This window comes from Tachypleus tridentatus, chromosome 1 (assembly GCF_004210375.1).
Source record: "Tachypleus tridentatus isolate NWPU-2018 chromosome 1, ASM421037v1, whole genome shotgun sequence".
Classification (NCBI taxonomy): Eukaryota; Metazoa; Arthropoda; class Merostomata; order Xiphosura; family Limulidae; genus Tachypleus; species Tachypleus tridentatus.
The window spans coordinates 103,525,489-103,551,024 of NC_134825.1; the positions used below are offsets into that span (position 1 = coordinate 103,525,489).

At 32.0% G+C, this 25,536-nt stretch overlaps 2 protein-coding genes across 2 annotated transcripts in view; one reads left to right on the forward strand and one right to left on the reverse strand.

Annotated features, from left to right (window-relative positions):
- LOC143232806 (uncharacterized) overlaps positions 1-3,540 on the forward strand; it is a 5,748-nt gene extending 2,208 nt beyond the window's left edge. Inside the window, exons 2-4 of the mRNA XM_076468707.1 lie at positions 567-685; positions 1,096-1,528; positions 3,169-3,540. Of these exons, the coding sequence (XP_076324822.1) occupies positions 567-685; positions 1,096-1,528; positions 3,169-3,540 (924 nt within the window). The remainder of the gene's footprint in view (positions 1-566; positions 686-1,095; positions 1,529-3,168) is intronic.
- A 1,174-nt stretch (positions 3,541-4,714) lies between these two features.
- Positions 4,715-25,166, reverse strand: LOC143232810 (anoctamin-2-like). The gene is made up of 5 exons (XM_076468716.1): positions 25,107-25,166; positions 22,455-22,633; positions 20,400-20,505; positions 19,385-19,571; positions 4,715-4,755 (listed from the first exon to the last, which is right to left on the reverse strand). The coding sequence occupies exons 1-5, from the start codon at positions 25,164-25,166 to the stop codon at positions 4,715-4,717; spliced, it is 573 nt and encodes a 190-aa protein (XP_076324831.1).
- Positions 25,167-25,536: the final 370 nt, after the last annotated feature.

The window sequence follows — 25,536 nt, forward strand, 5'->3', positions numbered from 1 at the left end:
TTGCCAATTGGCTAATCGAAGTTGATTTTACTCACTGTGTTATACTGAGTTGTATAATATGTAAATTATCGTAAAGAAAATGTCGAGATTTTTCTTATATCGTCTGATCACGTGTGTTTGGAATGGAAAGTCAGTAGGTTTCGTGATATATCGTCTCACAATGTAAATATGTTGGAAAACCTAGTTGATTTCCCGTTATATAACTATATAGTTATTGTTATTACACAACTGTACTATTTGTCTACTAGTAAGGAGCTCAAATAGTACAACAGGCGTCATTTTTCTTTGCTAATTATCTGTTTAATGTGTAAAGATAAAATGTATATATACAGTTGTCAAATTGTAAAGGTTGTTATCAATGCTTAATATGAAAATATATTATACATGTAAGAAATATCATATTTATTTAATTGAAATTTTTAATATGTTAAATCAAGTTTATATTTGAGCTTAAAGAATTATACACTTCCCTATTATTATGAAGTTACATTTGAAGTATTCTTTCTGTTTTATGTAATCGATACAATGTGTAAAACTGTTTTAAAAACAACTCTCTCTCTCTTAAGATCCAACTGATATGGTTCTCAAGGTCACTTTCCCCCTGGGCGACCAAACCTACAGTTGTAAGGTATCCTTGGTGGATGGAAGAGCTGACACTAATTTCGATTTGTCTTATTGCTTTGTGGTAAGTTACAAGTTATCTTCCAGTTCTTGCTAAGTAAAGTATGTGGAACAGGGGTGAGAGAGCATCTGACCTCAATTCCCAATTATCTTTTAATTGAATAGTAGGGTTGGATATTTGAAAATGTCAAGTGTTTTCAGTGCCCCTTGGTAGTTAATTTGTGAAAACACTAATGTGAACCTTGTAAAGCTGAATATGTTTAATTAACCTCACAAATGAGGTCAAAATAACTTTTCAATTATAGTTAACATTTCTACATGGTGGTTTATCAAGTGTTTTGTAGATCTGTTTGCTAACGATAAAACCAACAAAAAAGACAACTATTTAGAGTTAATCTTTAATAGTATTGTTTATATAGAAAACTGAAAGAAAAAAATCGCGTTTTTATTTCTCATTTATTTTTTATTATTTAGTGTTCTTTGTTGTTTCTGCAATGTGAATGAAAAAGCCCGGGGCAAATGGAAAGCTCTAAAAAACCGCATCCTCGGGTCTTGTGGTGTTTTTGCCTACACGAAGCTAGAAGACCAGGAGCTTGTAACTAAAAAGATCACCCCCAGTGAATTAGACATTTTGGAAGCTGTTTCAATGATCCCTGAGTGTGAGAAGGCCCCAACAAATAAGTTCAATAAAAGAGAAACTAATGTGGTATTAAAGGAAAATCAAACAGAACCAACCATATTGCAGACAATAAATGAAAATCACTCAGTAGAAAAGAAACCAGAAAGAGCAGAAAACGTGAGCAAGCCTGCTTCAAGTCCTGATAAAACTGAATTAAAGACACGCGTTGAGACAATCGTGAATGATGAGAAACCTGAAGAGACATTAAAATCTGATTCACTGACAACGGTTCGTATACGTTTAAAATTCTTTTACTTTATAGTACTCAGTATTATACAGCATAAGTATATAACCATTAATAAATAGGATGCGCTCTTAATATTAAACTTTCACTTCGTACAAGTTAATTTATACCTACATATATATATATATATATTGCAAGAAGCAACTGAAATATAATGGAATTAATAGCACATTATTAATGTTAATGCAAAATTACTGTTATAAAATAATTACAACCATTCTGATACTTAATTTATGTGAATATCTGTATCTGGTTCAAAATTGAATTAATTTCTCATTCATATTACGTTTATGATTAATATTTGGTAGAGTTAAAAACATTTCACTTTAATGTAATGTATACTATGTCAAACTGTGTGATCAATATGATATGCTTGCTTACAATAAGTGTTGTTAAGACATCCACAACTACAGAAAAACATGCGTTCAGAGTCATTTGAATACATGTAATTCTTCTTCCAAAGAGACCTATACATGTTCGATACTATTGAGGTCTGATAAGTCTGTACCCTAGTTAAACTGGTCAATTACCTCTTCTTCAATATTATTACATGTGGCAAACCAATTATCATCCATTTAGCTAAAGCCAGAACCAAACATTACAATATATGATAATGTAAGAGGTACTTCCATTGCTATTATGACATCTGGAAAACATAAAGGTCTGAGTGTCCGTTCATGATTTTCATTTCCACACATACTTCCACTACTGATATTAAAGTGAGTTATTTTGTGTCTTACTATAACTAAAATTTGCCTTTCGTTGTTAATATTACCAAACTTCTTGAGTTTATTAACCGTACATACACTGAAATGACGTTCTGTTGAAGCTACGAACATCTGATTCTGTTTTTAACAGTTATCACATAATTGCTGCGAATCGTTAGATCACGGTAACTTACTTTAAATGTGGATTTTATTATTCTTAGTTTAGTACCAGTGTATTTGTACCATTTTGTTACAAGTGATTTCACCATATCTTGTTTATAACACCTTGATACATTTTACAACAGTTTGTTTTTTATAGTCAGCCAAATTTCACTGGTCTGACAGACATTTAGTGAAATATCCAATTGTCTTCTTTTGGACTAAGATTATTGAATATTTTAAAGTACTATAAACTCCGTGATTTACTTCAGTGTTACAACTATGATAAGACAGTTTGAAAACTCTTTCTCTTTATAGTCATTTGTAGTTCAGATTACATAACTTTTCATGTTCAATTTATATAACAATGAAATGAGGAGAACAACTAACATTTATTTATAACAGTAGTTTTATCTTATTTTAACAAGTTAGTATTTGTGAACTTACAAAACATAAATGTTAAACATTATTTAAAGCTCTTGTTTGCTCTATATTACCTTCCTCACTATTTGGGACAATGCTTGATATATATTTCGAGTTTCGAGAAAACGTTTATCAGATATCTTAACCCAATTTCATAACATACAATTTTCATATAAACACTTATTTGGTTTTATTCATATTATAGTAAAATGATTGTTACATAAAGAATAAATTATATATTTTTAAAATGTTTATTAACTGATTATTGTTATTAAAATAGTTTTTTTTTTCCGATTGATGAGTGTTCCCTCACTAATTATGATTTACATCTTCAGGCAGAAACACCAGCTTCAGAAGAAATTAAAGACGTTGATTGTATCCAGAGGGAGGTGTCAAGCAACATCAGGCCTCCCTCAACGAGACTTTTCCACAATGTTGATAAAATTATTACTGTAAGACTTGGCAGAAAACCAGAACATCATCAGAGAAATGTTTTTATTGTTATTGAAAATAGTGAAAACCGAAACAAATTTGTTATTGGTAGAGCTCCAAAATCAACACCTACGTGTCAATTGAAACGTTGCCAAAGCGAACATAAACTTATTGTACAGAAACCTAAAAAGAATAATCAAATTAAACACGTTGACAGCCCTCACAAGATTGTTTTCACAAGAGATCCGAAACTGGAACCAAAATCCAAAAATTAAATAACCCATGAGTTGCATACAAGCATACCATATTAAAAAGAATTACTTTACCTTATCTCATAAGTTACTATTTTTTACATTTTACTCACTGATATAAATAATAAATAAAACATACTCATGAAAAACAAAAAATATGATATTCGCCTGAGTCTTCTCTTTTTTGCTGTCAACTGTCATGAAACTTAAGTTCACTTTTTGATGTACTAAAGTTATTGATACATTCAATAATGCTTTAATGTAATTAAATGATACATCTGGGAACGGAGAATAATAATACACAGAAAACACTGTCCTATAAATATGATAATTTTCTGGCTTTTTAACTATGTGATAATTTCCTTAAAGAAATTAAGCTAAGCTCTTCAATGTAATTAGTAATTTCCATCAGAAGAAATTTGAAACCAAATGATAAAATAGACAAAGCTGCATAAAGAAAACAACAAACCAGATCGCTTGATAGATTGATACTTTAGTTTTCTATTGGGTATAAATAATATAGTGTAAAACACTAAAGATAACTATTAGCATTTGTGAAAGATGGAATTGCAAGACGTTCGTCTGATTACCCAGTTAATGGTTTGCAGACGAATAACAAATAGAACTTTATCACTGTGTTAAATTTTGTGTTAATTGAACAAGAAACGTGGAGACGTATAAGAAACAGACACATACACACATACTGACATTTATTTATACAGATTCAATGATAATGAACATTTTAAACATTCAACTACAGCCTAGTAAAGTATGGCTGAAAACTCAGTTGTCGAAAACAATAGGTCGTAATGAAACTCCTTCTTTATAAATATTAGGTAAAATTCAAATTGTGCTTATAATTAAGAATGTCATCTTTATTAATTTCAATGAATATCTTGGCAGTTTTGTTCACTTTTATTAATAGCGTTACTATGCAGTTCCTCTGCCTTTACTTTTGACGAAAGTTAAATGTTTATAAAAATTGGATAGCTCACACATCTACCTTGTTTGATATATTAGAATAAATACTGTATTTCTTTTCATGTTAAAAACTGCTGAATTTATAACGACTTATATCCGTACATTAATTTAACTTGAAAACTAAGTCGACCACAGATATAAAACATTAAATGTGTAATCGTAACATTTTTTTAAAGATTCGATGGTCTGAAAAGGACCTTTAATTGTAACTCAGTAACTAGGAAAAATCATTATCACCTTGTACAGATCCTCTTGGACCTGTAAAACAGAAAAAAAGAACATTTTATATTTGAACGATTTTAGGCCCTGTTTTTGCATCCCCTTTCAGCTCGCAAGCCCCATTTTACTTTTAAAAGATGCTGTCATATAGTGATCATAAGGTGCCGTGTTATAGACTTGAAGGATGTGACATTTGATGTAAAATAGACAACAGATATAGTTTTATTCTCGAATGATTATTAGGAGTGTCTTAAAGTTTCAATATATTCTATTTAACCCTTAAACAGTGGGAATGTTCTAGGAAGCAGGATCAGTTGATGATGGCTGATGTTTGAGGGATGAATTTATAGGAATTGTAGATTGTTATTCAATGTTAAATATATTCAGGACCATATACTTCACTGATGAAAAGTTTAGGTTTTTCTATTTGATACTTTGATATGCGCAGTTTCTCACTCCACCATCGACCCACAATGAGATGCGATCTTCATCAAGTTCATCCGTAAAATCTACGAGAAACTATCCTAGAGGTGGATCGTTAGTTCCAACTGATATATGAACGATACTATACCACAATACAGGCAGACCTAACTTTCAAATGTGTTGCGAAATTTCAGTCAAGAGTGAGAAGTGGTGAGTCAGCTGTAAAGATCTTCTTTTAGTCACTTTGAGGAAAATATTCATGTTTGCCCTTCCAGTGAGGAGCAATAACTCCATCATTGATAATTTTGGCTGGAACACGCATTAATGTACAATATTCTTTAACAAATGTTGCATACTTCAAATGGGCGACATCCGTGATAGCTAACATTCACTAAACTTATAGACATTGTTTCGTTCCATACAAAATGCATCTATCCTTCAATTAAGAATTTGTTTTTCTGGACCATTCAGGATATATCTATTGTTAATCCCTTTTGATTCCTCAATAAAATCTAGCCACCATATACTGACTGACCTGTATGTGTTATATCGACGGTTGAGGATCAGAGCGGTGTATAATGAAGGGCAAGAGTTACTCGTTTATGTAACCTTACACGTGAAAACAATGTTAGTGGATATAAGAGGAAATTATCATACGTTGAAACACATCTTGTCCTAGAATTATATAGAGTACTATCGGAATATGTCGATATCATAACGGCATGTGAATAAAAAATTTCAGTTATCGGTTGGTTATGTACATATGTTTTAAAAATGTATAAAAACTCAATAACAAAATATCTTAACATTTGATGTTAGATATCAAAATATTTCCTGTACATCTGTTTCTGTAAAGCAAAGATGTAACTTTCCTCCCGTTACTATCGATGTCATTCCAGAAATTTCTTTCTAAGTACTGTTGTCATGGTGTCTTATGAATAAAGTTTGATGTTTGGTACGTGTCCCTGGCAATTATCTTCGGTTCTTCTGTGTAACAAAGATGGGAAATATTCCTTCTATAATTTTAGTAAGACAAAGGTTTTTGAGAACACAGCTGAAGGTACAAGAATAAAACTGAGGTTGTTAATAATTCTGATCTTAAGGTATTATATCTCCACCGACAATGATACTTGGCTTATTGTAGTTTTGTCCTTAACGTCAAACAAGGAAGCTTTATACCCTTAAAAAATTGTTTACTTACCGTCAAAATCATGGACCGCTTAGTAATAAATTTCATAGCTTCCTTTATTAGTGTCAAAATCTAATGTTTGTAAAATATCTGTAACATCCCTAAACTAAAGAACATACAAATCATTTGGTTCTATGAACGTAAATTTTACAGCCGTCATTTTTCCACACCAATGATTCTCTGAAAAACATTGTTTTTATTGGTTTTCAAGATTTTGAAATAATATCTCTATTGATAACACCTGAGATGATAGAGTTGGAGTTTTATCTATAATTTTACCTGTTATAACAGCTACCGATTTGAAAAACCTGTTGAAATCTATAGATATTGACCTTCTGTAGAAATGTTAGAGTAATATACAATACAATAGGTAGAACAATGATGATCATTTAATTATGCAAATCCTTTATCCCAATTTGAGCAATACAAACTTAAACCAAATAAACCTTTCCACGTACTTTTGATCGTGTCTATAAGAACAAATAACAAAGAACGGCTAGACTGATCTTCATTATGACGAGAACACTTGACCCTTGATATATACCCAAAAAATTATCATAAAATAATCTGTAAACATGTAAAAATAATTTAATTACATGAAAAGATTTTCCTCTTCTTCACCCTACATAATCAAATAACTTGTTATTGTGTCTTTCTTTATAAACATGCTCGCTCTCCCACCCGTGGGGGTGTATAATGTTACGGTCAATCCCACTATTCGTTGGTAAAAGAGTAGCCCAAGTGTTGGCGGTGGGTGGTGATGACTAGCTGCCTTCCCTCTAGTCTTACACTGCTAAATTAGGGCCGGCTGGCACATATAGCCCTCGAGTAGCTTTGTGCGAAATTCCAAAACAAACAAAAGTCTTTCTTTTGCTTGTAAGTTTACTTATATGTTAATGGCTGAGAGTGAATGTAGTGAAATCTAAACTATAAACAAGTTATAAAACTGAGAACATTAAATGCATGAATAGATACTTTCATATACGATCGTCTAGAAACAGTTAAATACAACTGTACTACATTACTTGGCTCAGCGATAAGACAAAGGGCTAATAACGCTACAAATTGGGTTTCATTAATTTCGGTGAGAAGAGTGTAGATATCTGTTTGGGTAGTTTTCAACTTAACAACACAACAGTTTGTGACATGTTATGTATCGAGCGACACTAAACAGTCCTTTCAAGAAGACGTAGATAACACACTATCTATCCTCTGGTGTCACTTCATAGAACTATTCATCCACTATCACATTCTTTTTCTTCATCTGGATCCGGTCCTTTTCTTGGACTATGGAGGGACAGGTATAACGTAGACCTCCTCCTCCCTCTCTGGAACTGTTATTTCATCTGTACTACCACTAAATCCTGGGTAATTAATTAGCATTGTTACTTTTGTTGTTGTTTTACTTACAGTACATTAAATTTTGCCCATTGTCTGCAGTTTTAATTAGCACAACCTATTCATGGGGTAATTTTAATTCATATATTTTTATAGCTTCTCTTTTTTATGATCCAACTAGCAGTCATATACAAACAAACACATAATCCTATTTTTTCATACAACACTTTTAAAATAGAGCTACGTTTGTATCTATGACTCTTTTAGCCTAGCACTGTATTGAATTTTAAGTTTTGTATTTGTGACGTTCAGAGTGGAAAGGTACTTAGGGCTAAGTTCATCATGTATTATGTAACTCTTTAGTTTGCTTACCAGTTCATTTGTTTTAATATGTTTTTATAATATTGAAGCAAGTTATCCAGGGGTCTGTTTAATAGAATTGGCATGTTTCAATAGTTGTGAAGAAATATTTAGTTTGTTGATCGTGGAACTGCATATGCTTTTGTTAAAATACAATGTTGTATTTGCTGTAGTTTGTTGATGTGTTTTTTTGACATATTTATCCACGTTATACAAACATATTCTACGGCTGGTTTTATGTATGTTCTGTTAAGCTCTAATATGTTTCCTATTGAAACTTCTTGTTTGATCATTCAAATTCCTAAGGTAACTCGCTATTTTCCAAATTCTGGTTTTTCTGCTATTAATGTGTGGTATCTAGTTTAATTTTGAGTCAAAGTAATCCCAAGAATTTTGCTGATATTGTTACCTGTAAGAGTCATGTCTAGATATAACTGTTGTATTAATTTGATTTCCTTTCTTACAATTTTGTAAATAATATGGCTTGTAGTTTGTATGTATTTATTGTAATTCTCCACTACTGCAGTGAGAATTCTAGGTTTGTCGGCACTCTTCCAGCTTTCAAAATCACCTGTCAACTGTGAGAGAAAAGTGTAGTTTGGGTCTTTGAGAGGCTTTTTGCTGACACGCCCCCCTATCAAAACGCTCCTAGTAATACAACTCCTACTAATATTGTATCTTTGGTAACCTGAAGATAACCAAAAAATGTCGAAATGTTGTTTTCTGCTTTATTAGTAAAGTGTTAATACCCACACCAGCTGTCCTGAGACCCGTTTTAACTTCAAGTAGGTTTCTCGTCATCACGAATTACTCCTTCTGATACTGCCTTCTGGTAATAGTTTGGGAAACCATGACTCACATGACCTGCTAGACTCCCTGATGTATAAGTTTCGACAAGTTAATGACTTAAGTGGTTTGAGAAAAGTTTTTTTTACTTCATTACGTAATAAACAAGGATATGTTTGACTTGATATGAACGTCAGGCAGAATGGTATTAAGGATAAAACGAAAAGATACTTTATAAGCGCTAAACACTATTACACAGAATTTCATATTAGTCTATGTTTACAAATACACATATTTGAACATTATATAAAGTTTGACACAGGAAGTTTATATCTACTTCTTAACTTTCAAAAATATAGACAGTAAATGTAAAACTAAATTTCAAGATTAATAAATCTGTAGCAGACAAAGGCAGAAATAAATTGATTTTTTAATACATAATTAAACCGAACTTGACATAATTTTAACAGGTAATACAAAAAGCAACTAAAGATATAATATGTAAATGAAGTTCAGACCAGGGATTATTTTGATGAAATTAAAATATAATATTAATTAAACTTTAACCTTTGAGATGACCTCATGAGTGTTACTGGAGGTGTTTGTTGATTTGGAGTTAAACACAAGGCTACAAAGTGGGATATCCGCGCTGTGTCCATCAATCTTATATTAAGTGTCCGAAAACATGCTGCTGAGTTACTAGGTGGCTAATTGAAGAAAAAGTGAAAGGAAATCAAGAAGAAATAAAATAAAAATAGTAGAACGAGGCAGAAAATTAAAATATTATAGAAAAAAGTAAAATAGAAATAGTAAATTATATTAATGAGCAAGAAAAGTCAAATATCGGGAAGAGAAAATTGTTTCAAAATTAACAGGTTTAATACTAATATTGTGTTACAAGTGTAATTGTAATCATTTTTTGACAGCTTTTGGAAGTCGAACACGACATAAAATATTAATTCACTATCTTATTGTTTACAATAATTGATAAAGTATTAACTACCGATAATAAGTTGTTGAACACAGATAAATATAAAATACGCTATGCTGAAGACACAACATTTCAGACAAGACTCTTCTCGAATCTCTACCTGAATATTAAATTCGTAAACGAAACAGTTGCGAATCTAAGGTTGGATGTAAAATAACAAATAACAGTGTTTACAAACAATCAAAACCATATGTTTGAGAATCAGAGCAATAAATATGTATATACATAACAAAAATACGAATATCAGAAATAAATTACTTTTTTTGAGCTTGTTTGTTATTGAATTTCGCGCAAAGCTTCACGAGGGCTAGCTGCACCAGCCGTCCCTAATTTAGCAGTGTAAGACTAGAGGGAAGGTCATCACCACCCAACGTCTACTCTTTCACCAACGAAGAGTGGGATTGATCGGAACAGTATAACGCCCCCACGGCTGGAACGGCGAGTAAGTTTGGTACGACGGGGATTCGAACCCGCGACCCTCAGATTACGAGTCGAACACCTTAACCCTCCTGGCCGTGTCGGACCTCACTACAGAAATAATACTTCATTGCTTCCAATTTGTAAAATGTTCATCACATATGCATACAGACATGTCCAGGTAATGAGGATCTTACACAAAAGAATAAAATAACTAGTTAAAGATCGTGAAGACTGATTTGTTCTATCATATAAAATTATAGTTACTTTTAGAACTAGATAGATGGCGGGTCTGTTGAAGAAAGAGGAATGTAAAAGAATATTAGAAATCTGGATTTTGGTTATTCGCTGGTTTTTGAATTTGAGACAATGGATAACTGAAAAACGACACATGCACCGGATTTAGAGCGAATATGTCAGGTAGCTCTTCCTATCTAACTCCTAATGACCTATAGATAATAAAATACAGATTAATTTTGTGCTACTTTAATAAAGACTTAATTAAAATCCTTGCATAGAGAGTGTTAGCTCTGCTGTCACCCTCCAACTTCCCAACAATTGATTCACCAATAGTGTTACACCACACTTCCAACCACGTTTCGCACGTTCATCTATTGTTAAATATGTTAGTGATATTTGAATGTGTTCTTTTCTACGCCTTTGAAATACGTCATCAAAAGATGTTGAATTTAATGTTTTGTCGTTTTCTTAAATTTTATCTTGTATCATATGTGCGGTATGTATGGACATATTTTGGGGTTTTATTCAGCTCGAACAGTTATACTGAAACCACATGTTACAGTTACAAAGCCACAGTAGTGCTTTAACTACAGAACTTTAAAACATTAATTCTAGCAATAAAAATCTGAGAAACACTATACCTACTAGTAAAATAAGATGAATACTTTAAAAGACGCGTTCAGAAATGGTTCCAGTATTTAATTCCATCTTGATATGTATTGATTTATTCATTCAACTTTCAGGCCCGGCATGGCCAAGTGTGTTAAGACGAATAGTGGTATTGACCATCATATTATAACACCCCCACGGCTGAAAGAGCGAGTTGTTAGATGTGACTGAGATTCGAACCCGCGACCCTCAGCTCACGAGTCGAGTGCCTTAACTACCTGGCTGTCATTTGGAGGGAAGGAAAACAAAAAAATTCAGAAGTGTGTGGATGATAAAAAGGTTATCGTGATTCATTGACAACACGTAGGTAAATAGGGAGAAAAGAATCAGCTTATGCTACCCGAGAGAACAGATGAGGGACACAACTGGCAGAAGAGGCGATATAAAGGGGTTAGCAGTTATAACGTTTTTGCCTTGCATATATACTAGGTGTAAAAATAGAGGCAGAGAAAAGCTTAGCATAGGAAATGAGTGTAGAAGCAGTTACAATGGTAGATGTATAACAAATAAAATTGATGACTTCAGGAAAGTGCATGGTTGGAATAGAGAAATTTGATACGAGACAACTGAAAAATGGTTTTCATGACACAAAATCTTTGAAATATAGGGTTACAGGCTATTTAATAGGAATAGAGTACAAAAGAGGGGGAGGGGTGGCATTATATGTAATATCTGATTTAGATCCTGTAGAGATTGAGGATATCAAAGACAATACCGAGGAGATTGAATTAATCAGGATTTTTATAAATCATTATAAAGCGAAAAAAAACTTAGCGAGAATCTGTTATAGACCATTAAATGATACTTGAGAAATTAGTGAGAAACTTTCATTGAAATTAAGATTTCAACTGCGAACTCTACAACATGGTTTTGTTAAAATATACATATTTATATATAAATATATTAAATATTCGGAAATTCTCTTGAAAATAAGAAGCTAATTAAATATTGATATGTATCAAATTTATGATATTTGCTAACAAGATTGATAAAAACATTTTTCTGTCCCAACATCAATATATTTTGTTTGTTTATTTGTTTTGAATTAAGCCCAAAGCTACACAATGAACTATCTGTGCTCTGCTAACTAGAGGTATCAAAACCCGGTTTTTAGCGTTGTAATTCCGCAAACATACCGCTGAGCCACTGGAGAGCGTAATTATAAGAATTGTGATACTTTTATATAACTTGTTTCCTCACGTAAAGTGTTAACCATCTTTGATCTGTAACTACAGGAAAGGCAGTTATTTAACAGTACTCACCGCCAACTCTTTAGCTACTCTAATCGAATAGAAATATTTGGTAACTTTTATAACGCATACAGGGCACGTTTTTGTGATAAATGAGAGCTAACATAAAAAGAATGTGGTTTGTGTAATCAGTTCGATGTTTCACAAACATCAATGAAAGCAGGTCAGGTGGACCCGCAAGAACAAAGATTAGGAAATTATTACACGGATTTCGTCATACAAATTAATTACAAGTGTGCAGTTTGTAGTAGTGATGTATATTAGATAATGTACATTTCCTATCCCTCCGGGACCTGGCATGGCCTAGCGCGTTAACACGTGCGATTCGTAATCTGAGGGTCGCGGGTTTGCGCCCGAGTCGCGCCAAAACATGCTCGCCCTCCCAGCCGTGGGGGCGTTATAATGTTACGGTCAATCCCACTATTCGTTGGTAAAAGAGTAGCCCAAGAGTTGGCGGTGGGTGGTGATGACTAGCTGCCTTCCCTCTAGTCTTACACTGCTAAATTAGGGACGGCTAGCACAGATAGTCCTCGTACAGTTTATATCGAAAATCAAGACAAACCAAACCAATAGTTCTAAATTGGGGATGATGGCAGAAAGCATTTGTACCTTTGTTAAAAATATATATTCCCTAATGCATTGTTAGGCGAAAATTCTGAAATGGGTGAACAATGTTAATGAAAGTAAGTAAATAAAAAATAGTAAATTATGTATTCTATCTTATTAATGTTAAGAATAAATAACAAATCTCTTCAGCTGTATAAGAATCTATATAAATTCGCTGGATCTAAAATTAAGTTTCCCTCTTAAACCTCTTTCTTACTGTATCTTGCAGTTGTTAGCTCCACTGAAAAGTATTGCTATTTTACAAACACTTTTATTCACTTGATGTGAGTTCTCCTTTAGGGCTCTACGGCTAGTGAGTACACAATATAAATATAGAAATTCTAAGTTATAATTTTCGTCTAATTGAAGTGGATTTTATGGAATTATACGATTAATCGCTGTAAAGTGGGTTGTAGTTATCTTTCGGGATGGGAGAGAGCGTCGTTGGTCGTTTCGTCACATATAAAATTGTAGACTGACAATTTATGATCCGAACATTAGCCCGGCATGACCAGGTGGATTAAGGCGTGCGATTCGTAATCTGAGGGACGCGGGCTGGTATCCCCGTCGCGCCAAACATGCTCGCCCCTTTTAGCCGTGGGGGCGTTATAATGTGACGGTCAATCCCACTATTCGTTGATAAAAGAATAGCCCAAGAGTTGGCGATGAGTGGTGATAACTAGCTGCCTTCCCTCTGATCTTACCCTGCTAAATTAGGGACGGCTTGCGCAGATATCCCTCGAAAAGCTTTACGCAAAATTCAAAACAAACATCCGAATATTATTGTTTCAGTCTGTTGGTAATACATAATTACATTAATTTGAAAGGTTAATTGCTAAACAGAAATGGTTTGGGGGCGAAGTTTCTAATTTGAAATTTAAAAGAAAAAAATCACTGGTTATTTCCTAATGTTGAAACATGGCGATTGTTGGAGCATTAATATCAGCTCTTCTTTTCTTAAATGACGAAATAATATATTTCCGAGACGTTTTTAGGTTTTATTGTGTAACTTCTAGTTCACGATGTAGTTTTCACATATTTTATTCTTCGCACGCAGTTTTCTGTAATTTAATGTATTCACAGTTGCTACGGAATTTTTGCTCAATTTCAGAATGTACAAGTTTTTTTCATGATTAACTGGAGTGTCACTACATTAGTTAACTGGACTACTTTCTATCTATGGCATTTTGGTAAGGTAACTGTTATTTGTTTTAATAAACACAAAAATAATAAAGCTGCTGACAATTTGACAACTGGGAGGTTAGACATCATCACAGTATAGCAGAATCATCAAAAATTGTTTGTTCTCAAAGATGGTAAAAGAAATCTCACTCATGAAAGGGAATATTGAACTTACGGTAATGAACTCTCTTGGATACCGATTTTGCAATGTAAAACGGTGTTCTGTACATCGCTGGAGGCGGTTCGACGAGAAGAAATAAAACACTTCTTTTAAATGCGCCTTCGGTGGGTCAGTGGCATGTCTGCAGACTTACAACGCTAAAACCCGGGTTTCGATACCCGTGGTGGGCAGAGCACAGATATCCTATTGTGTAGCTTTGTGCTTATTACAAAACAAAATCTTTTAAATGCGACTGATATTGAGGAAAGTGGTAGATGCTCTTCGAGCGATAGAAAACCTTGAGTGTTCTAGAATGTTGTCAAATTCAAGATGTACCAAACTGTCAGTTCAAAAATAACTAAAAAGACACCTAATGTCCAGTATATGACAATAGAATCTAAAGAAAATATACTTTGCTGTAGCTTGGTGCTGATTTTTGTGATACAAAGCGCGATATGATGACGTTCAAAGGGTATCAAGGAGAAGAGCAATTCCTGGTGAACGGTGGGGCAGGTGAAAGCTGTCTCTCAAGTGGTTTGATGACTTTTTTTTGTCACTGTTTTACACGTACTGGACGTGGTAAACATGAATCCAGAACAAGTTGAATTTTTCTACGTGGTATTCTTGAAATTATTACACTTCTTTCACGGACGTGATCCTCTCAATGTATGAAGAACTCTGGGTTTCAGGATATTTTTCAACATTCGTCAGGGATTAAAAAAATGTGTAGCGGTTTCCTCAGTGTTCTTCACTCGTGTGAATAAATCGAAATTATTTACTAAAATTATTTGAAATAAGAGTCGGATTTAAAAGTAATACAAAATCTTAACACTCCGTTATACAAAACGTCAAACTGACATAATATCTCGCGCCCGAGTCGCGCCAAACATGCTCGCCCTCCCAGCCGTGGGGGCGTTATAAAGTGGCATCAATCCCACTATTCGTTGGTAAAAGAGTAGCCCAAGAGTTGGCGGTGGGTGGTGATGACTAGCTGCCTTCCCTCTAGTCTTACACTGCTAAATTAGAGACGGCTAGCACAGATAGCCCTCGAGTAGCTTTGTGCGAAATTCCAAAAACAAACAGACATAATATCACGTAATGTTTCACCAAGTTAACTTATAAAGATGTTGTGACAATAATTTTACTCAGCGTATCCGATAATAAGGAATTCTTTTAAAAAAACAACCCTTATGTTGCACAAATTATTTGTAATTATGCCAAACAAAATCAAATTATATAAAGATTAATAATATTTCATAAATAGTGAGAAATAAGAAACAAGATATTTATTAATAATAAAATATTTAATTTCTCGCAGAACTTACTCGCTTCGCTTCTTCTTTGTGGGTATTTGGGTATGTTTAATTTTTAAATACCCAGGACGGTCAGGTGCACAGGACCTCTTCCTCCATTCCTAGTTTTCATGTCGGCTACTTGTAGGAATTTGTTGTTGTAGATTTTGGGCCAGAGTATTCCACAATACTCCAACCTTTTTCAGGGCAATGTCCATGTCTTGTGTTGCCCTTTTTTTCTTCCTTTATCAACTTTTTTTACTTCTATTCCATTTTTATTTATATTTCTACTCGTTTTTTTCACTTATATATATTTTCCCTTTTTTCATCTACATTTAAAGGAAAAATTAAAATAATAAAGAAAAAGAAGAAAGGAAAGTAGAGAAAAAATAATAAATCAAAAGCATAAAAAATAAAACTAGTTTTAAGCGTCTAGTGTATGGAAGCCAGCTTGATTTATATTTCTTAAATATATATTTATAGGAGAGAGGTACTTAGGACTATGTTCATCATGTACGTAGAATCTGTCGAGATCACACATTAAAACATTTTTATGCCAATTTTTATTAAAATAGTTTAGTGCATGATGCAAGTCTTTCACATATTGGCTCAACGTTTGCATACTTGTGCATGAAGTACTTGTGCGTGGTACTTTATAGGCTGAACTTGAGATTGAATTTTGTATTTTCTGTACTTTCTGTAATTGTTTTTGTTATGATTATCCAGGCAGGAGATGTGTATTCTATTATAGGTCTAATGTATGTTTTGTAAATGTTTATTATATTATCAGGTAATGTACCTTTATTTTTACCTGAAAGACTTCCATAATTTGCTTTTTTCCAGATTCTGATCAGGATATTGTTTGTGTGCTGTATCCACGTTAATTTGGTATCATAAGTTAATCCTAAAAATTTAGCAGAAGTAGCAGTCTGTAAGTGATCCATTCATGTATAACTTTGGTTGATCTTCTAATTCTTTTTTCAGTTTATTTAATCTGCTGAATAATATTACTTGGGTTGTTGGAATATTTATTTTTATTCCATATGTGTGGCAGAATTATTCAAAATTATTCAGGACTGGTTGGAGGTTTGTTGCTGCTATTGAAGAAGTGGGGGCACTTTTCCATACCACTACACATCGTCAGCAAATTGTGATGCAAAACATAAATTTAGGTCCAATAGAGGCATATTATTCACATACATGATAAATAATATAGGGCTAACTACCTTTCCCTGTGGGACTCCTGCCTCAAATGAAAACGGCCGTGAATGGGGCCCACCCGCTAATTTTACACAAACTTCCATGTAAAGTAGATAGCCAGCGAATAATTAATTCCCTAGAGTAACTCCATTTTCGTTAGCTGCTGGCGTAATCCGTTATGCCAGACCGTGTCAAATGCTTTCTCAATGTCAAGAAAGCAAGCTACAGTACATTCGTTTTTGTTAAAACTGTCTGTAATTGGTTCTGTTAATCTGATCAGGTGGTCTGTAGTTTGTCTTATTTTATAAATCCGCTTTGAATTTCGGGTAATTTTGAACTTACTTCTAAGTAGATAGATAGTCAGTTACTAATTATTCTTTCTAAAATTTTGCCGATGCAACTGGTTAGGATAATTGGGCGGTAATTATTTGGTTTCTTTGCTTCTTTCTGGAACATTAATATTACTGCTTCCTTCCAAGAAACAGAGATATATCCGGCTAATAATGATAAATTGAATAAGGCTGTTAGGTGTTCATATAATTTCTGAGTACCATGTTTTAGAACAGCTTGTATACCATCTTCTCCAGGAGATTTGTTTTTTGTGTCTTTGATAGCTGTTAGTATTTCTGTTACTGTTATATCTTTTATTAAACTAGCTCGATAGACCAGAAGGTTTGCTTTTGAATTTCGCGCAAAGCTACACGAGGACTATCTGCGCTAACCATCCCTATTTCAGCAGTGTAAGACAAGAGAGAAGACAGCTAGTCATCACCATCCACCATAAAATGTTGGGCTACTCTTTTACCAACTAATAATGGGATTGATCGTAACTTTATAACGTCCCTATGGCTTAAAGGGCGAGCATGTTTGGTGTGATAGGGATTCGAACCGGCGACCTTCAGATTGCAAGTCGATCACCTGAACCTCCTGGCCATACCAGAGGGAGGGTGACTTAACAACGTCACTCACCCTCAACTCTGGAAATATTCTTTTATCAACATTGACCGAATATAAACTAAGAGTTAACATGAGTCTATGATGACAATCCAATAAGTAAGGTTTATATATATGTGTGATGTCGGTGTGCAATAGTTTTCGAGATGTGTTATTTGTGCCAGTGTACATGAAGTTGAGCCTGAAATTAAATGTAGCCTGTAACGACAGTTTTCATTTAATAAAGAAATGAATTAATTTGATATCGTTCCATTGCTGGGACATAGTTTGGACATTTAAAGAAACATAACAGATGAAATACTTCTGAAGATTAAAACATGAATTTAAAAAAAGGCAAAAGTCTTTAATAATAATATATTCAGAATTTTCATTTTATCTTTGTTACACGAAATGGGAACTTCTTATTCAAACTAAAAAAAATATGTTTAAATGCGAGATGTTAGTTAGTAATTTTGTAAATGAAATATGTGAAACAAACCTACGACACTTATAAGTTCTGCTCTAGAACATGTTACATCAGGTAATAATACTAAATACTTTAGTAAATAAGGTTTAATTTCATTTATTACAAATGAAAAAATACTTCATAATTACACACACATCAACAAATATTTTTTCAGAAATGCTCATAAATTTTAAACAATAAAATATATACAGAAGTAAAAGTTGTAATAATTAAAATAACTGGTTTAAAATTCACATAAAGAAATATTTTGTAACAGTTACAACTGGCATAATAAAATGTTTTAATTTTACATGACAAGAGACAATGTGTGTAAACATCTATATAATCTAAAAATTACTGATGATTGAAATAACCACGAAATTTTTCACATGAAATGTATGTTTAAAGAAACACTTATATCAAAAATGCTTTTAAAAAAAATCAGCCCATCTTAAAGAGAAGTAACAAAACTAAAGATCCATTACTTTAAAAAATGAGTTTTGTACTTTATAATTTTCATTCACCCTCATGAGTGATTCAAATTATTATTAAAGGATGTAAACAAGTACATAATTTAACACAAATCTGTTCAAAAAACTGAAGTTGTATCCAATACATCTAGATAAATGTTCAATATTTTTTAATAATGCACACATTTATAATAGTAAGTACCAATTCATAAACTGAAGTTTTCACTAAGTTCAAATAATTTTCCTTCGAGTAAATATTAATGTTTGGAGTTAATCAAATAACTTTAGTTTCTCTTCATTACAATTATATAAAGAAATTTAATCTGTTGATAATCTGACAGAATACTTAAAAAAAACAACTGATAACCAACGTATACTGAACACTGATAAAAAACAACACACACACACACACACACACACAAAACCAGCATATTCACAAACTTACCACTGGTATACTTGTATCTTCCTACCTGGCTATTTTATTTTTTAGAATGACCCACCAACCTTATTGCCTTACTGAAGTTTAGAATCTTGTTTTACCAAGTTTTGATCAGTTGAAGAACCTGCTAACATGCAGTATGCACACTTACACAAGCCGTAACCTCTAACTATACTCTCTTACTTATTCACACACAAATAAAAATATATACTAAGTGACAAACAGAATATTCACAAACTTACCTTTGGTCTACTTACTTGTATCTTCCAACCTGGCTCCTTTTTTTTTTTTTTCATTCAAAGCAAGATACTTTGCTTTTCTTAGTTCATGTTCAATAATCATATCATTGATGACATGATTTTCATGCCTGATCTGAAGATTCACAGACTTTGGAATGTCAGGGATCAACCAACAAATCCAAGATGAGATGATAAATACAAGACACTAAAAAAAAGTAAAAACATGATAAGTTTCACTGGAGCAATTTTTAAAACATAATCCTTTTCCATAACACTGTTTAACCAATACAGATTATAAAACTTTATGAACAATGATTAAATCATGAATTTTTCTTAAATTACTAATGAGCATGTACAGTCATTCAGAACAGTATCAGTGCTACACAATTAGAAAAACATTACACTGGATGAACAGAAGCCACAAAAAATATCTAACACTTTTAGAATTGGGTAATAAAAAAGGATAGTTTTATAACAAAAATGATTAATCCATCCATTTTGTGAAGGATAACTTAGTAAATGTTACTGAAGCTTTTAAAAACATTCTAGGATTGTCCTGGCTGAAGTAAAATGTATTACCTATTATAGCCTATTTATGTTGCTTCATTAAAAACAACTGTACATCGTTATAATGTTTATATATTTTCAGTTGCAGTAAATGTTAAAAAGTTTCCAACTCCCTTCAAGTTAATTTAATACAGCATTTCTCAACTGGTCCTGTGGGTTTATGTACATCAAAACATGTGCTTAGCTTCCTCAAAAAAATTTAAATTACAAATAAAAGGTGATTTAGTAAAAGCTATTCACACTTTATATCTGTTTTGAAAACTTTGGTTAAATAAAAGTCTCAGGTTTGTTCTACAATTAGCATTTAAAAAATATTCCATATTTTGAAGAAAGAAAGTTGTATTTTATGTCCTAAAGTGAAAGATACTGTAAATTGATTTATTTTAATATAAACTAAAAATGAACTGTAAATGTAATTAAGTTTGATTAAAAATAAGATCTATAATTTGAAAAAATTGTTTCCAACCGTAAAATTAAAAACGAACATCAAGCAAGTTGTAGCAAACTGCCAATATATTGACTTATATTCATATTTGTTGTTTGCTGTTGGAGGCTCTCTATGGTCTTGGTACCTGAATGAAGAAATCATGAAATAAATTGCCCTTAAAATAGAAGCCAGTACTTTAAACAATTTATTTTATAGAGGATGTTTTGCATTTTATAAATTTTCAACTTTACCTTAAAACTGTTATCTGTACTCAGTCAAGTTTTTTGAAATAAAGTTAACTTTCTAACTTAAACAACTAAGTACATTTTGTGCTCTTATATGAACAGCAATATGCAAGTTTGCATATGCAATATCTAATTGTTAGAAATTAATTCTACAGTTTTCTTCCAAAAAAGTTTCTTTGAAATCCTATTGAGTGAGGAGATTTTGCTGGAATTTTGTGAATCTGATGTCTGGAAAATTTTAATAGATTTGTACCAGCAGAAAAGTAATTTCATCATCCAAGTGTTTTGTCTTCAAGTTCTATTTGTGTTTTATTTGAACAATTTTTGTGTATCAATCCTGAAATACAGTCATTAAAAGAGTTAGTGTAGTTGTTTCAAATGTTGCTGAAGATGAAGTCAGTAAAGTTCTCTCTCTTGAAGATGTATAACTTTTTTTACTGCACACAAAACAGAATCTAGAAACAAACCTTCCATCTTCCTTGGATAAAAATATGTTAAAGTTTAGTACAAATGTTACTTCTTTCAGAATAAAAAATAAAACTGATGGTGAATGTTATGAAATCTCTTGTGATTATTTTTAATGTTTATAAAAGGATAATAAAATTTCTGTTTTGTACTATGAATAATTATGTTACATTAAAAAATATTGAATAATGCACTTGAAAAAAATTGTAAAACTACTGTAATTTCTAACTACCTTCAGTTAGGTTTATAAAAAAACAAACAAATTTATAACTACTTAAAGCAACACTTTTTGTCGAAACCCATCAGGCTAGCTTCGTGAAGTATTGGCTTTGACTGCCGAAACAAAAAGAAACTTGCCTGATTTATGGATAGAATACACTCTTTTATTAGTTATATAAATACAACCAATTGTCCAACAGCAATATAAATGAGAATTACACAAATTTCTTGAAAAACAGAAGATAATACAAGGATTTGTCATTTGGGTTGAAATTTTATATTCTGAGTTGTTAGTATCTGCTATATGTACGTTTCTAATTGGTTGAACAATCTGAAACCCTCACAAGAGGAGGGAAAAAAAAATATTTGTAAATGAAAAGTCAGAGCATCACCAGATTGTGTAGAGAAGTATATTCATTTTTTTAACTTAAGAATTAAATCTTATGTAATACTAATATTTAAGTCATAAAGTATCTTTTTGTACCAAGTTTAATAATATGTATTATTTTAAGTAGTTTAATCAACCCTTTATTGTCTCCACCCATATATCTACACATGCTAGATATCACCTACAGCATTATATTTGCACATGCCAAACATCATTTCAATCCATATGTCTATGCATACGAGACATAACCTTCATCGAAATATCTACGCATACCAGATATCTTTTCCAATATGTCTGATCATGCTAGACATCATTTCCACCCATACATTTAACATGATAGACATCATCTGTACTCATCTATCTATGCATGCTAGGCATCATTTCCACCAACTTATACATGCCAAATGTATCATGTTGCATTCAACTGCCTTGAATCTGGTTCATTGTGGTAAAAATGTTGTTGCAATGATGAAAAATACTTTCATGGATGATAACTTTGAAACTAACTCAATAAAATGGTTGTACCTTGCACAATTTGATTATCCCATATCAATAGGGTTAAAGTTTGAATCTACGTAAAATGGTAGTAACTTGTGCACTTTCATGTCCGATGTCAGTAGGGTTAAAGTTTGAATCTATGTAAAACGGTTGTAACTTGTTCACTTTGATGTCTCACATCAGTAGGGTTAAAGAGACACCACACTGGTTCTTAATCACACATACATTGTTTTCTATGCTCTGTTAATTTGAAACAATAAAACAAAAATTAACACTTACTTGCAGTATTCCACACTGGTGTCAGGTTCAGAAAGAATATTCAAATCACCAGGAAAGTCACTGATGTTGAAATCTGACAGAGTAAAGTTCAGAAATCCATTCAGTGACCCATCTGGTGAAATGAAAACTTTATAAAATGTCTCCTCTATAAAACTTGATGTAAAGGCAATAAATAGTGCCTGAAAAGTAAGAATATAGAATTAACAGTTCAGAAAATAACACACTTTCTTTCACCTTAAATAATATACTGTAATATTATTTAGTTTGATTGTGTAAGAGCAAACATTATTAAGTTTCACACCATTAAGTATATTGGACAATGTAGAAGAAAATATTCACATATGTAAACGTCATAGTACACAGTTAACTGGGTTTGACATTGTGGATTATAATAAAATTCACTGTGTTAAATGTCTATTGCATCACTAACCATGCTTGATAGAACAGAAAAAAATAGCATTTTCATCTTAAATTTCTTATGACATTGTTACTTTTTATATTAAATGAACATCAATTTACTATATAGAATTATTATACTATATAATTCCAACATGGAGTAATAATATGGTAACACTGTACTTCAAGTGATCACAAAGGTTAAAAATCATTTATTGTTTCTGTTGACATTAATTGTAAAACATTATAAACTTCTGTCTCTTCATGATAGTAACAATTAAGTCTTCATATTACACCAAAATTGTGATAGATCAACACCATGACAATTCTTCAATGCACAAAATTTGGTCTTTAATTAATAACAACCGATGGTCAGTAGGTGTAAACCTGTAAACTGACTCATAAAAAGAAATCACATCAATGTATTTTATAAACCCAATAAAGGTGCTTTAGAAAATCATTGCACAAAATATACAAGTACACAGAAATTCTAATAGAAATCATATTGAGTAACAGTTTTGGAACTGACCTATACTTATAACATTAATTACATTAATTTAATAATCACCTTGAACATTAAACGTTTCTCAAAATAATTTTATAATTTAGATAAAGTTTGAAAGGAAATGCAAAGAGTTTATTTCACTTATAATGATTCCAATATCATACATGTGTATGAAGTATTCCTTTATCACTGTAATCAATGTAAGTGGTATTACTAACAGTTAGTGTTAAGAACAAGTACAAACATTGCTCATAATTCTCTGTACTTACATTTGTGATGACAGAAATCTTTCCAACAGAATTAAGAATTCTGTACCATATTCCTATCAAAATAGAATCAACCTATTAGGATGACTGGAATATATTTCAATAACTTTACTGTCTAATCTTTTTATTATTTTTTTGCTTACAAAACAATTCTCTTTCATTAACATTACATTCATGTATAAAATGGATTATATATATGTCAGCTAAGTTATGAATTAAAACTTATCACTAAAGACTAATCAGGAGTTATTAATTAACTCTAATAATTCTTCTCTGTATATTTAGTGTAAAAAAATAAAGGTTTGAAATAAAACAAACTTCAAAGTATGAATATTAAATTACTTCACTATCTGGGTAACTAGAAATGTCACAATGAAAATACCTAAAAGGCTAAAATCCAAATATTTCTTACAACTGATTGGTTCACACATGACTGTCAAATGATTGTTATTATTTACTAATAACAGTCCTCACTCAGTTAATGGAAGAGTGTTTGTATGTCACAAAGAAGTTGGGTATCACAACATTATTGTCTACATTTTAAGAGCTTCAGACTGTGATTTCTAACAGATTTACCATGATACATTTGTTTTAGTACCTACATTTGTTTCAATATAGTTTTCCTTTTTTGCATGTGATGTATATTGTTGGCTATGTATTGCACAAGTCCCATCTGTTCTTGAAATTTGCAGAAGAATCTCAAGAGTAATATTTAATATTTATTTATTTTATGAAAACACTAGCATCTTCCAACTTTGGTGAATATTCTAGAAACTCACAATAAACTATATAAACCAACATGCCAAGAGCAGGAAGAATATTATTAGTCAGTTAAAATCAGTGTGATATAGGCCTCAGAAGCTATTATTGTGATTAACACCAATTAATCATAAAACTACAAAATTGGGAACCAGGTATGCAGTAGATTTTGAAAATTACAAACCATTCAATTTCAACACATTAATTTGGGATATTATTTTTTCTACAAGGACATTAAATAGCATCCCTGGAAAAAGTCAGTTTGTAATCAGTGTAAAGCCATACAAGATAGCCAGCTTAAGTGATGTGTGACAGTCTCAACTCGAATTGAATTTCCTTGTTATGGGCCTGAACTGTCGATAAAATATCTAGATCATATATAAAACTCAGTATTGTTTCTAAAACTCTTGTACCTAAACCCTAATTTGTAATAACTATAATTATAATTTGTGTTGTTTTTCTTTTTGCATATTTTAATATATTTGTGTCATAATAAAGAACAGTACATGCCAGTCTTACGAGAAATATCATATTTTAATACATACTAACATTTAAATAACAACTAAATTCAAATTAGTGATTATTTAGAGCAATAATACATAATGTATGTAACATAATAAATCAGAGACTTGTCTGAAATAAAAAATATGTAACATTGTCAATTTACTTTCTTCTTAACAGACTAAAACTAAACAGCTTGCTGCATTCACCACACTGTGCACTCACCAATGTTCTTAACTCTTTCTGCAACAGGTCGTCGTAAGAAAGTGATAAACTTCCTAGCATCGAGCCTGATTTCTGTGATGTTGTTTAGTAAAGCAAATAATGGTGCCAGAGGAAATGCAACCACAAAAATTGTGACAAATCCAAACTGCAACACTGGAGAAGGGGAACAAATTACAGAAACGTTTATTAATTGAACTGTACATTTAATGTTTGAGGAAGTTTTTATGATTTATACAGTTAAATATATTAATGTAATTAGTGGACTACAATTACAATAATACATGTGGTGACTCCTTGGAAGTATCACACTTTATTACACAGAAATTCTAACCTTATGGTGTTGATTCAGGTCTAGAGGTGGTTGAATAAGAGATTTAATTTCTAGTTTGACATGAAAGTCAAGACAGAAACATTAACATCAAAATCAAGT